The 13,423-nt window shown below is 47.7% G+C and overlaps 1 protein-coding gene across 3 annotated transcripts in view; it reads right to left on the minus strand.

Moving 5' to 3' along the window:
- TECTA (tectorin alpha) overlaps positions 1 to 13,423 on the minus strand; it is a 67,232-nt gene that overhangs the window by 16,089 nt on the left and 37,720 nt on the right. For all 3 annotated transcript variants that reach the window (XM_072953732.1, XM_072953731.1, XM_072953730.1), the window contains 2 exons: positions 10,513 to 11,074; positions 3,428 to 3,627 (listed from right to left, as the gene is read on the minus strand). In XM_072953732.1, coding sequence (XP_072809833.1) covers positions 3,428 to 3,627; positions 10,513 to 11,074 — 762 coding nt within the window. The remainder of the gene's footprint in view (positions 1 to 3,427; positions 3,628 to 10,512; positions 11,075 to 13,423) is intronic.

Below are 13,423 nucleotides of genomic sequence, written 5' to 3' on the forward strand. Positions count from 1 at the left end.
CAGCAATTCCGTGTAACTCAGATGCCCAACGGTGTGCAATTTAGCCTTTTCAATCAAGAATTTGGGAATCTTTACGGCTGGATTGTAGAGCTAATCACAGCCGAGCGGAATGTGCAGCCGTTAGAGGAACGAGGTGAAGAGGAAAAACATTTGGTGGGGAATTAATCGAAGGAGTCCCAGCTCCACTTCAAGGAAGAAATTTTAGTCCACTCAATAATGATAAACCCAACCCTTCAAATCTTAAGTAGGTTAAAAGAAAGTGATAACCAACTCTTATGATGAACCATTTCAACATTTCACAATACTCACTGTCCCAAACTTTCCCCTGGTATCTAGTCTACTTCTAATTTACTTCTGATGAAAATGCCCCTATTTCCGTGTGTCCTGAAGTGAGAAATCTAGGTATCGGGGGCTCTACCAACCTCCCAGAGTGTCAGTTTCCTCTCTCCAAATTGGAGGTAATAATAATGTCTTTCATGGCAGTTGTGAAGATTAAATTAAATAAGACCTGTGAAGCACACTTCCCGGCTGAGAGCAGGTACTCAATAAATAATGGCTGCTATTACCGGAGAAGAACCGCTCATCCTCTTTGAGATGGTGCGGAATGGTATCAAGCTATATTAAATACCTGCGACAAAGCGTCAGTTGGTAGCAGCGACTATTTTCTGCCCTTTCTGGAGTTTGTGCTCTTAACCTTGCACTTGGTCTAGACTAAGAGTTCCAAGGAACTGCTGGCAATTGGTCATGACCGTCCTAGTGGGGTGTTGCCCCAGTAAGTGGACTACGTCATAGGGATACGGGTACTCAGTGTATGAACTCAATTTTCCAAAACAGTGCTTATCCAGAGAAGAGGCTTTAATGATATAATAAGAAAGCCTATGCTCCTGTCTGGTCACCGCTTTCTGCTTTAACTGTAGATGTATCAAAACCGTGGATATATATATAAAAAGAAAACCCTGGATATCAAACATAGATATGATTCAGACCCAAGGGTAAGTAGACAGACAGTAAGATCTTCCAGGAAAGTTTTCTCAATTTGGTCCACTTCAGGATGCCCCTGCTGACTCTTGCATCCTCAGAGTAGTTCCTGGAACCAAGTCTTCCTCCTTCCGGACCTGTGAAATATTCTGGATGCCGGTAGCCTCACAGATCGACTTCCTTTCTCTTATCAGATTTGCAGAATAATTGAGTGGATGGTCTGGCCTCTCTCTGATAAGCAGTCAGACGTTCCGTGGGTGGAAAGAGAAAAATAACCTGACGGCTGTGGATATGATCAAGGGTAAATAACTCATCCCACAGGAGAACTTGATCAGGAAACGAGCATCGCAGTAAAGCACTGACTGGCCCGGTGCCGCCTTCTCTACCTTAATTAGACCTGACAACGACAGCTGGGTGATTACCCTACATGCTAATGGCTAGATGTGCTCACTCTTTATTTCCAAAGAAATCTGTTGTATAAACAAGCCTCCAAGCTTGTCTGAATGGTGGCAAGTAGATGTGGGTTATTTGTTCTGTGAGTTTGTTACTTCCCAGATATCAGCTGTTGTCAAAACCCACTGACTTCCTGATGAAAAGCAGATAATAATGTTTAGAGTGCTAATAGCTGCTGGGCACCATCCTGTGCCTTTCCTGAGCGCTCCAAGGGCTTTTATGTGCATCATTTCATTAACATGCCCGGATATTTTATTTATAAAATGCTTCTTAAGAGAATAACAAAAACAATAGCAACTACCAGTTACTGAATGACCAGGTGCCAGATACTAAGGCACCTGGCGTAGACTATTTATACAATAACCTCACTGAGTTGAAATTATTAGTAACGTGTGGTAGATAGAGGCAGCAGAAGCTCAAAGAAGTGACACAGTTTGCTCAATGTCACGCCACCAGCGCTGGTTCAGTTAGGATCAAACCCAGATCTCATTCTGTTATGTCACAAACACTCAAGATCTCTGTGGAGGGATGCGTGACACTCTTGATCGATGGGCACATTTCGGTAAGTCTCCGGACAGGGGAGCAGAGATTAGAAGTAGTTCTTGTTCAGTTTTTAAGCCTGGTTATCTCTTCTCCCAGACTGTGGGAAAATGGAATCTGTTAGTCTTTTCTCCCACATGTTCTGCCTTTTCCTTTCAAATAATCAATATTTCTAAGAGCTACCTTCAAAACTCACCTCTCACAAAAAAAAAAAAAAAAAAAACCAAAACCTTGTTTGATCAGTTTTACTATTTCACTCGACTCCTCCTCGGCTTTCCAATATAAAATTTAAACAAGCTGCGCACCGAAAATGAGATTGAAGATAACTTCCATATTCATTCTCTTTTATTTCTTCTCAAAGTAAAATCACCTTAGTGCTTCTCAAATAAGAACGATGTGTCTTTACGAAAAGGAGACATTATTTATTTTTTGCCTAGTTTATTTCCAATTCAGACATTTCTATTAGATTTGGTTTTAATGCTGCGATTCTATTTCATTTTAAAATTGATTAGTTCTGTAGGGTATTATTTTTTACTTGTCGATATGTTATTTTGTAATTGTCCTCTTGTTCTTTAAAGTGCATTTCCCCCTCCCCCTCCTGAATAGATTTTTAAGTTCCTTAAGGCAGGGAACATGCTTTATCATCCTCAGTAGCAGTGATCTGCAAACAGCAGTTATTCTTCAGCTGAAGTTGTTAACTGTCTGCTCGGCAATGTAAGGTGCTGACATTGTTTAAACAGGCAATGGGCTGGAGGCAGAGCTGAGGGCGAAATACCGTCTCCAGGCAAGATGTTTTCTAGCTTAGTATTATGGCCCAGAAAGATTGCAGGGTAGAGAAGTAAATGATTTCATGAGCTAGTATGTTTCACTCAGTGCCATCTAAGAAGGGCATTTTCATCAGCTCTACATTAAGCCCCCAAAGAGAGAGGAGCAGAGGTAGGATGCAGGGACACAGCATTAAGCGATGTGGACAAAACTCTCTGGGGACTGTACCAGAGTGACAGAGGACACACCTGGAGATGGTAGCCCTCACTCCCGCTCATGGAGCTTCAACAGCCAGAAGACAGGAAAGCCACTCCTCCCAGCCTCAAGCTCCATATTTTCCAGTTAAAAATGTCCTTAGCGAAGACAGCAACGAATGTCAGCTTACCTGCCATCATCTTTCCAAACAGTAGCCCCATCAGAAACTTTCAAAGGAAGACTTACAGGAGAGGAAATGGAAGGGGCCTAGAGAAGGGCATGGAGGGGAAACGCAAATGCCAGCGAGGAGGGGAGGAAAGGGACGCAAACGCGTGCCCAGAGCCGGGATCTGGGTTCCAGATGCTCTGCAGCCCCGTCCCCCTCCCCACGAATACACCCCACCGTCTTCCCAAGCAGGTGGGAAGGCGGGGGGGGGGGGGGGGGGGGCGCGCCCAGCCTGTGGGGGCTGGAGGAGCCCGCGGCGGGGCAGCCCTACCTCGTAGTACTTGCCGTCGGAGTAGCAGCCGCAGCTGTGGGGCAGGATGCAGCGCCTGCCGTCCAGGACGTAGCCCGCGTCGCACTGGCAGCCCTCCACGCAGTAGTGGTTGCAGTCGCTCTTCAGGCGGATGGCGGCGCAGCGGGGCTGGCAGACGCTCACGCAGCTCTCGTAGTGGCTGTTGGGGGGGCAGGTGACGGCTGGAACGGGAGACATGAGTCAAGACCCCGCCATCACCGGGACCGGGACCGGATCGGGACCGGGCCTCGGGGCTGTCGCTCCCCAACCTGGGGAGGCGGCGCCTGGCGCGGAGTAAGCCTTGTCACATCCCCGTTTCTGCGCGCTCTGCCTGTGCAAAGCCTCTCTGACTTGTCACGAGGCCCCTTGCACCATCTTTGTCCGCTCCTTTGCCTTCTTTTCTGAGGCTCTGTCTAACCTGTTGCCTTAAACCCACCTCCCAACACTCATCTTGACTCCAGTGGGTCACCTGACGGCCTCCTGGGGCGCCCCACACTCACTCCTGCCTTTAGGTCTACACTCGACCCCCGCCGTGGACCCCCTTTTTCTCCTCCCAGCCTATCCAAGTTCCCCATTCTTCACGTCCCAATGGAGGCCCCGGTATTTGAGAAGCTCCCTACTCTTACATCAATACCAACTCAGAATTTCCACAGGCAGCAAGAAATACAAACCAGTAGTTTATAAACAAGCCCCCGAGCCCCTGGATTTCTGAGTGGCAGACGGGCACAGTGTGTGCACGTGTGTATGGACTGACCCACGCTGACACAAGTCAACTATGCTCTGTGGTTTTTGAATGCGGGTAGGTGCTTTTATGGAAGGCAGTGGGGGTCCTGGTTCAGAGGCGGGCTCTGGAGCCAGCTGTGGGAGACCAGAGCTGTCACCTAGCGTCCCTGGGCCTCAGCTCCTGGTCCATACAATGCAGATGCCTGCGGCACCACCTCATAGCTTGTAGGCAGGGACTGAGTGAGTCTGTGTGCTTAGAACAGTGCTTTGCACCTAAGGGTTCAGTGAGTGTTAGCCAGTCATTGAAGACAGGTTTGCTTAAAAGTTTTACACAAACTATTATTTTAATCAATGTATACAGAGAAGCACAACTACTACCATGTAGGCATTTCTCCTCTGTACCATTTGGCCTTGAATTATTGTTCTGTGTGCACTGCTGTGTGGTGTTTGTGTCTTACATGTTTCTGACGACGCTGCAGTGAACATCCTTGTACGGATATCTTTGCCCTCGTGAGTGAGTGAATCAATGCGATAAACTCCTGGAAGCAGAATTACTGGGTCAGAGGGTGTGTGCATTTAAGGTTTTGATGGATGTGACCCAGCTGCCCTCTCAAGAGGCTGTGTTGGTGTCTCCTCCTACCAGGGCTGTATGAGGAGGTTTGCTTTCCCACATCCTCACTGGTTATTTATCACTAAACTTCCTGGTCCCTGGAAATATGAAAAGTTACATGCTGTATCTATAAGGGGTCACTAACCAGACTATATAGAGAACATCTGAAAATGAACCACAAAAACAACCTGATTCAAAAATGAGCGAAGGACTTGAACAGACATTTCTCCAAAGATGATGTATGAATGGTCAACAGCACATGCAAATCGACATCACTAATCATCAGGGAAACCAAAAGTCCAATACGGTATCACCACATACCCATTAAAATGGCTACTATCAATAGAATTAAAAAAAAAACAGAAAATAACAAGTGCTGGCAAAGATATGGAGAAATTGAAACCCTGTGCACCATTGGTAGAAATGTAAAATGGTACAGCTACTGTGGAAAACAGTATGGTGGCTCCTCAAAAAGTTAAAAATAGAATTACCATATGACACAGCAATTCCACTCCTGGGTATATACTCAAAAGATTTGAAAGAAGTATCTCAAGGAGATATTTATACACTCATTGCCATAGCAGCACTATTCACAATAGCTAAACCGTGGAAGCAATTCAAGTGTCCATCAGTGAATGAATGGATAAGCAAAATGTGATCTATACATATAATGGAATATTATTCAGCCTTAAAAAGGAAGGAGAATCTGTAATATACTACAACATGGGTGAACCTTGAGGACATGATGCTAAGTGAAATAAACCACCCACAAAAAGACAAACACTGTATCATTCCACTTATATGAGGTATCTAAAGTAGTTAAGTTCATAAAGACAGAAAATAGAATATCGGTTGCCAGGTGCTGGGGCAGGCAGGGGTGGAGCATTATTGGAATATTATGGAAATGCAGAGTTATTTAATGGGTAGAGTTTCAGTTTTGCAAGATGAAGAGTTCTGGAGATGGATGGTGGTGATGGTTGCACAGCAATATGAATGTACTTAATGTCACTGAACTGTACCCTTAAAAATGATTAAGATAGTAACTTTTATGTTATGTTATGTTATGTGTATTTTACCACCAGAACAAAATTTTAATGTTGTTTCTGCTGTGTCCCTATTTCATTTGCATTCTATGTAAGGTTGATTATCTTTTCATCTGTTTGTAATCCATTTGTATCTTATTCTGTGAACTGTCCCTTTCACATTTTGCTTGTTGAACTTTTTCTTATTAAATTGTAAAAGCTCTTTATACATTAAAAATAGACTTTTGTCTGTGACATGTTAAAAAATATTTATCACTTGCTGCTTCTTCCTTCTTTTTTTTCTGGTCCATTTGTTTTTGCCATGTAGAAACTTAAAAATTTAAATGGTCAGATTTATCAGGTTTTCCCTTATGGCTTTGAGTGTTTTGCTTAGAAAGACCCTCTTTACTGCAAGGTTACCAAAAATACTCCTTTGTTTTCTTCTAGAAGCTTTATAATTTAAACATTTATGTTTTATCTCAGTTCTGTCTGGACTTTATTTTGAGTGAGGAAATGAAAGAAGGGTTTAGCTGTTTTCCCTCTGCTAGTCGGCTCTTTATTGAATAATACATTTTCCCAGGGATTGAAATGCCAGCTTCACTGTATCCTATTTTCTCTTTAGTGTGTGGACCTATTTCTAGACTTTCTCATCTGTCCACTGGTTGGTTTTTCTGTGCATGTGCCAGTTTTAATTCCTGAAGCTCTACAATATATCTGCATGTATCTGGGAAGATACACTGCCAATTTGGAGATGTCCACTGTTGTTTCGAGTATGCTATTTTGCCAACGGGACAATAAACTCCATATTTTATACTTCTGAATCTCCCATGACCCCCCCAAAACAGTCCTGAGAATACGACAGGTCATCAATCAATATTTGATTCTTGAAAACAAACTTCTAAGTTCCTGATTCTGAGTTTTTTCCACCCCAGTGAAGCACGAAGAGCTGTGAACGGTGACAGCTCTACACCTGGATATCTGTCTGTCGTGGTTATGAATGTGTCTCCTGCCGCGGCCAGTGGACGGATGGGGCCTGTGTGCCCCAGGTGGGCAGAATGCACCAGACCCTCTGAAGAGAAACACAGCAATGCAGTAGAGCTGAGGGGGGCTTTGGAATCAGACTGTCCTGGTTTGAGCCCCGGCTCACTGCACTAGCTAGCAGTGTCGCCTTAGGCAGGTGACGTACCCTCTCTGATCGTCTGCTGCTTCCTCGTCTGTAAAATGGGGATACTAACGCCTGCCCCATCGAGCAGTTGTTAAGATAAAACGAGGTCTGATTTGGCAAAGCTTCCAGTACAGCGCCTGGTACCTCAAGGATCCCTTGTGTTGTAGCAGTAGTAATAGGAGTTTTTAGTTATTCAACTAGAACTTATTGGGCTCGCAGAGAAGTATGTGAGAAACCCCCTAACTCCAAGCCCTTGGACCCAGGACGCTGAAGTAGCAAAAAGGAAAAATGGCCACGATACTGCCCTTCGGCTGACCGCTCCCCAGGTGTCCGGCACCCGGTGGCTTGGGCTCTGAGACAGTGTCACACTTAATTCTCACAATGACCCGCCAAGGTGGGAAGTTGCCTCCCAGCCTCCCTAGACCTGATCCTACAAAGCCAGGGGCTCCCCAGCTCCCTGGGACCCCTGGCCTGACCAGAAGTGCACAGTGTGGGGAGCACTGTCACTGGGGCCACCTTCCAACTTACCCAAGCCACTTTCCTTGGAAAGTTACCGAATTTCTCCGAGCATTGGTTTCCCCCTCTAGAGAACGAGGCTGTTAACAGTGCCTACTTGACTGGGCTGCTGGAAAGTCACAGGAGGAAACGAGGGAGGACTCAGTGCCTGGCGCACAGTCGGAGCTAAGTGCCTGTCATCTGCATCTGTTTTCTTCTTCTCTCACTGTACCCTCACCATCCAGAGCTCTAATTCAAGTCCCCCATTAAGGGACTGAAAGGATGACAGATTCAGCTGAAGGAATATTAAGGAGGGGTTAGTAATTAAGACACTCGGCCTCCCCTTCCCCCAAGCCTATTTGTTCAACTTGGGTGGAGGAGTTTTCCAATGCATTTGCAAATAAGGTAATTGAGTAATAAATTATCCCATTGACAGGAACAGCCAATATCATTGAAAACCAACAGCATTCTTCCTTGTTACCAATAAAGCAAACGTTTAACAGACTCTTCTGGTTTAACCTCTTTTCTCTTGCAAACACCATTCTCATATCTCAGCGTGAGGGTATGGAACTAATTCTCAGTAGGGGGTGGGGCCGGGAGGGGCCAGTCCTGTCCCCACTTCCCGGAGGTTAACATCATGTCAACTATGGTTACGAACAGCAGTATTCAGGACAGCCTCTCCGTGGTCACCGACCTCTCGGATGGAGAGGCTGAGTTAAGACTCAGTCTCCCGCAGCTTTTCTCCGCTTCTGAAATTCAAAATGGAAAACCGAGCTGTCTCCAACTGTGTCCAGCCCCCCTCTCCACCCACACAAAGTATAATTCAAAGCATAATTTTTTTTTCTCTTATTTTAGCTTTTCTTTTTGCCAGTCACCACCACCACCTCTTCAGGCACTGTCTTTTGGATCTCTGCCCCATCCTGAAATGCCAAGGTAGGGGAGGCTCTGTCCTTGTGGTGAGGACGGGTGGCCCAGGCAGGAAGGGGGCCCACGGCCCAGGGTGAGGCAGGACAGACTCTGCTCTGAGCGCCTTGGATAGAGCTGCCGGCGACCGTGTACAGAGGAGCAACCAAAGTCTGGACAGGACTGTGAGGAGGGGAGAGGACAGGCTGCTAGTGGAGGGGACAGGAGGACAAGAAAAATGCTCTTCATACCCTGTGTGAAGGGTCTCCATTTCCCAGACTGTTCCCCATCCTGCTCCAGTTTCAGCCCTATCGCTCCACAGAAGTAGGGGACCTTCTTCCTCAAAAGTGAGGTCAGGACAGTTTATTCACTTGATTCCTCTTCCTTCCCACAAGGGACAAAAATCAATACCCATAATTTAAGGTGAGAGTTCCTGGCACGAGCCGCCTCTGAAGCCAGGTCCTCCTGGTGATTTCCCACTGCAGCTGGAGGCAATGACTTCTGGCCTGTGCTGTCCCCTGGCCCCACCCCCGCCGTGCCAGAGAGCAGAACAGCCACTGTGGCGTCGCTGCGGGAAAAGAGGGCCCTCTCCGCGGCAGGTCTCAAGAGGCAGCAGGCAGGGTCTCCTTGCGAAAACTGGGTCCCGAGCCTGGTTTTCTGATTGAGAGGAAAGCAAGTTCTCTCACCCCACTGTGCTCACCCCGGTGAATCCAGAGAAGCTCTGGGGATTTATCCAGACCCTGACTTTTTTTTTATAGGCGTTATTTATTTTCCTGAAGTCACCAGAGGCCAATTAGTCTGGACAGTCACTCCTGCTGGCATGGCTCTCACCAGCCCCGTGCTCAGGGACTGAGCCTGGCTGAAAGGCACCTTTTTCCTCCCCCTCCCTTTTCCTCCCACCCTCCCCTCCCAATCTACATGACTCCAATGATGAGGAATTTCAACTAACCGTGTGAGCATTAAACGACAACACTGTTTCTGTTTTTTCATGCAAATCTCCCTTTTCCAGGATGGAAAAAGGGAGTTTATTCTCCAGGACCCCTGCTGGATCACTTATGTAGAGCTCTTTGCATTCAGCATCCATTTGGAGCCTTTTTCATACAGTTAGGCCTAAAAGAAATGTGCTATAGCTAATGAGGTTGAGATGGGAAAACAGACCACGGCAGATTGGCCAAAGACCAGTAGTGGTTTCTCTTGCCCATTTTTCCTATTGTGATGTGCTGAGTGCAGGCAAATGCTTCCAGCCCGTAGTGCACCAGTAGAGTGGATGGGTTGGGAGCAGGCGCTCTGGGGCTGGAAGGTCAAACTCTGACTTTGCCACTGAGTTACTAAACCCCTCTGAGTCTCAGCTTCTCCCTAACTGGGTTATTGAGGAGATAATGTTGATAGAGTGTGTAGCACTGGGCTTGGCTCAGAGCAAGCCATGAGGACAGCAGCGACCTCACTTAACATGCACGGAGTGTGCCGGGCTTTCCATCTGATCCCCTCAACGCCGTTTCTGTAGCACAGAGGGTGTGGGGCGGGGGCTGGGGGAGGTACTAAGAACGCGGGAGGGAAAGCTTCAAGGTCAAACTGATCCAAGCTAGAATTCTTTTGCTTTTTGCTTTTTGCTTTTTTTTCATTGAAATACAGTTGACGGGAAAGATTGGTGTTAATTTCAGGTGTATCTAATTCTTTTTCCAACGCTTTTAACATTCTGCTGTATTTCATCAATGCAAAGACTGATACACGACATATATGAGTCAAATAGAATAACACACTAAGAGAAAGTGTGTAAGTTATCAGTGCAATGAAGGGTCCGTGAGGTTCTGGAACTAACTAACTAAGCCACTCACTCACTCACTCTTCCCCCGTTAGTCCTTTGTTAGAATCTTACTGTGCCCTTTCGGAGTCCAAATGCTCTGTGCTTCACAGACATGAGCTTATTTCATCCTCAGAGGAATACATGAAATAAATGGCATTAACCCCATTTTATAGATAAGATAATGGAGGCTCTGGGAGGTTAGACACCTTGTTTCAGATAACAAACGCAATTCCAAAGTGCGTACCCTTAAATTGCCCCACTCAGTCGGCTCTGACTTCTACAGAGCTGGGTGACCGGCCTGCCCACACCGACCAGGAAGCAAGGAGAGGTGAGGGAAGGACTCACAGCAGGATGTGTAATTCCTCCAGCCCGTCACGGCGATCCCCTGGGTCTGGCAGGTGCTGGCGTAGTTCTGCAGCCAGCTGCAGGCGGTCTGCATGGCGCCCCCGTCGATGCAAGTGTCAAACAGGCAGTTCTTGTAGAAGAAGGTGGGGCTGACCTTGCTGTGGCACCTGGTGAAGCCCGCGTTCTGGCTGGGGATCAGGCTGCACAGCTGCTGCACTTTGGAGAAGCCTTCCACCTTGGCACAGGACGGGCAGCGGTCGCCACAGCCAACCTGGCAGAAGGTGTCCCGCCTCGCCCAGCTCTGTCCGAACTCGTTGACGCTGGAGGCCAGCAGCCCCATGGGCATCTCCAGATCGTCATCGGGGTTGCCATTATAGCGGCCGCACAGGCCATAGGTGCTGTTCTGCATGGCCCGGGGGACCGTGATGGATAGGAAGGTCTTCCAGTCATACACAACCTTCAGGCCGAAATCGGTTTCCAGCACCACGTGGAAGCCAAAGGAAAAGATGTTTATCTTCCCTTGTCCCAGCTTCAGGGGCAGATAGAGCCGTTCACTGTTGACCTGCGAGAGAAAGAGGGTTGGAGTAGAGAAACAGAGTTGAGCTGGCCCAGCAGCCCCCCAGCTCTTCTAACGATCAGCCCGGAGAGGCAGCCCCGGGGGAGCTGGAGCAGGTTGAACGCGATCTTTGCATTTAGTGGTGTTTCTGTCAGTCAACTATTATTATTAAGATTTGAACAGACTTGAATGACTATCCTTTGTACACTAATCTACCTATTTATTTCAGTGCCTTCTGTTTATAGCATTATTTCCCCCAGGAGTTCAAACTGTTTTCTCCAAGGTAATGAGAGGGTAATAAGAATTCAATTAAAGTTTAGACTAAAATACCAAAACCTCGAACTCTTTTGTGTTTCTATTTCCAGCTCTACTGTGGGTTTCTTTTAGACAAGCCCCAATTTATTCATTCCATTAGGACTTTCTTTTTCCTGAAGAACGACTTGACTTTGCAGGTCCCTCTGCCGAGGATGCCAGTCCTCCCTGCCCAACGTCCTTCTCATCCTCCAGACCCTGCTCAGATGTCGCCTCTTCTAAAAGCAAGATTTTTGGAGCCTGCGGTCCGATTTGATCCCTGCCTCGTCTGGGCAACCAGAACATGTTATTTACACTTCTCTTGTGTTTGTCTGCACCTTTGGCCAAGATCCAGCACGTGTTCACTGCTATGGGAGCACCCATCACATCTGCCTTACGTGACGGCTGGCTGTCTACACCTCTGTCTCATCTGCAAGATTAGCAGCGACTTGAGGGCAGGAACCACATTTTACCGATTTGTGTATCACCCTCCCCTCATGACCAGTTGGGTGCCCAGCATAGTGCCTCACACAGAGGGCACCTGCCATGTTTCCTTCCACAGATTTTTAATTCAGAAAACCAGGAGACACCTTAATGTAAAATTCCAGCACTGCGTGGCCCTTGCACCATTTTGATTCAGATGAGCCAAACCCGACAGCCCCTGGGTGAGTGCACAACGGAAGACAGGGACAGTTGTGCGAGAATTGTGTGAGAAGAAGGTGGCTGCCTACGGGCTGGTCTGAGGTTGCTCTCTGACCGGAAACACCTTCCCCCCTGACCTTCATCTCTCTCCCATCTGACACCCCTCCCAGCCCCAGTGCCACCACCTTGGTTCAGACTCTCATCACCTCCCACCTTGACTACTGAATCTTCTCTTAACCGGCCTGCCCGCCTGGTACTGCCCCGCCCCTCCATTCACTCCCTGTGCGTCTCCAATATTTTTAAATACAATTGAAAGCAATTGATTCAATACTTAAAACCCTCTCCACAGCTTAAATAAAATGTGTGATACACTTAGCACATCCCACAGGCCTCCCAGACCCAACCCACGTATTCCTCCACTGCAGCGCTACCTCAAGCGTGGTTTTCCCCAAGTGGACGAAGCCGCAATGGGACACTCCCTTTGCTATGGGTGTGATGGTTCGATCTGTGTCCCACCCAGGATCCCATCCTCAGCATTGTGTCTGTCAGTCAATGATAGCTCTCAGCTGGTCTTGGAAAATGGGAGGCATTTGGCCCAGGAGGTTGTGACCCCCCCCCATTCTAGCCCTACCCGTACCCTAAGGGCAGCCCTCGGCCAACGACTGACTGACACAGGGGACCAACTGTGTGTGCAGGTCATGCACCAGAGCGCCTGGTGGCCCAGGCTGAAGCTGGTGTCCAGGTGAGACCACAACCTTGAGTTCTCTTCCCCTGGGTGCTTCCCTCACTTTCCCAGGAACCCCCATCTCAGACTCTACCTCTAGGGAACTTGACCTAAGATAGCAAGGATGCTCTTCCCTCATCCTCCCATTCTATGGGGCAGTATTCACACTTCAAATTTCAGCTCAGCTATCTCCCTTTCTATGAATATCTGTTCAGGCAGAATTCACTCATTCACTCAGTAGCCATCAGTTTGGCACTACTGTGCACCTAGCTCTGTGCTAAATGCTGGAATAAAGCACAGGGCTCTTTCCCCAGGAGCTCACAGGAATGTGGCAGAGGCAAGTGCATAAACAGGTAATAATAACATCGTCCGATGGAAGCAACGATACAGCTAAATAAGTGCACAGGCAGCAGACTCAGCCGGGGGACAGAATCAGGGATGCCTGCAGAGGATCATGTCCAGCCCGGACCTGGAAGGGTGAGTGGTATCGGTCAGTCGAGAAGGAATGAGAGTGAAGAAATGGGAATCCCAAGAAAAGGGCATAGCCCGAGCCAAGGCCAAGGGGAGAGGGAAAGCCTGGTAAATGTGAGGAATTACAGCCATGTAATGCTGCTGGAGCATAAAATGCGGCCTTAGGGATGATGGGAGATAAAAATGGAGAGACGGGGAGGGTCTGGAAGGCCTCGTATGTAATGTCC

Source organism: Vicugna pacos, chromosome 33, assembly GCF_048564905.1.
Source record: "Vicugna pacos chromosome 33, VicPac4, whole genome shotgun sequence".
NCBI lineage: Eukaryota > Metazoa > Chordata > Mammalia > Artiodactyla > Camelidae > Vicugna > Vicugna pacos.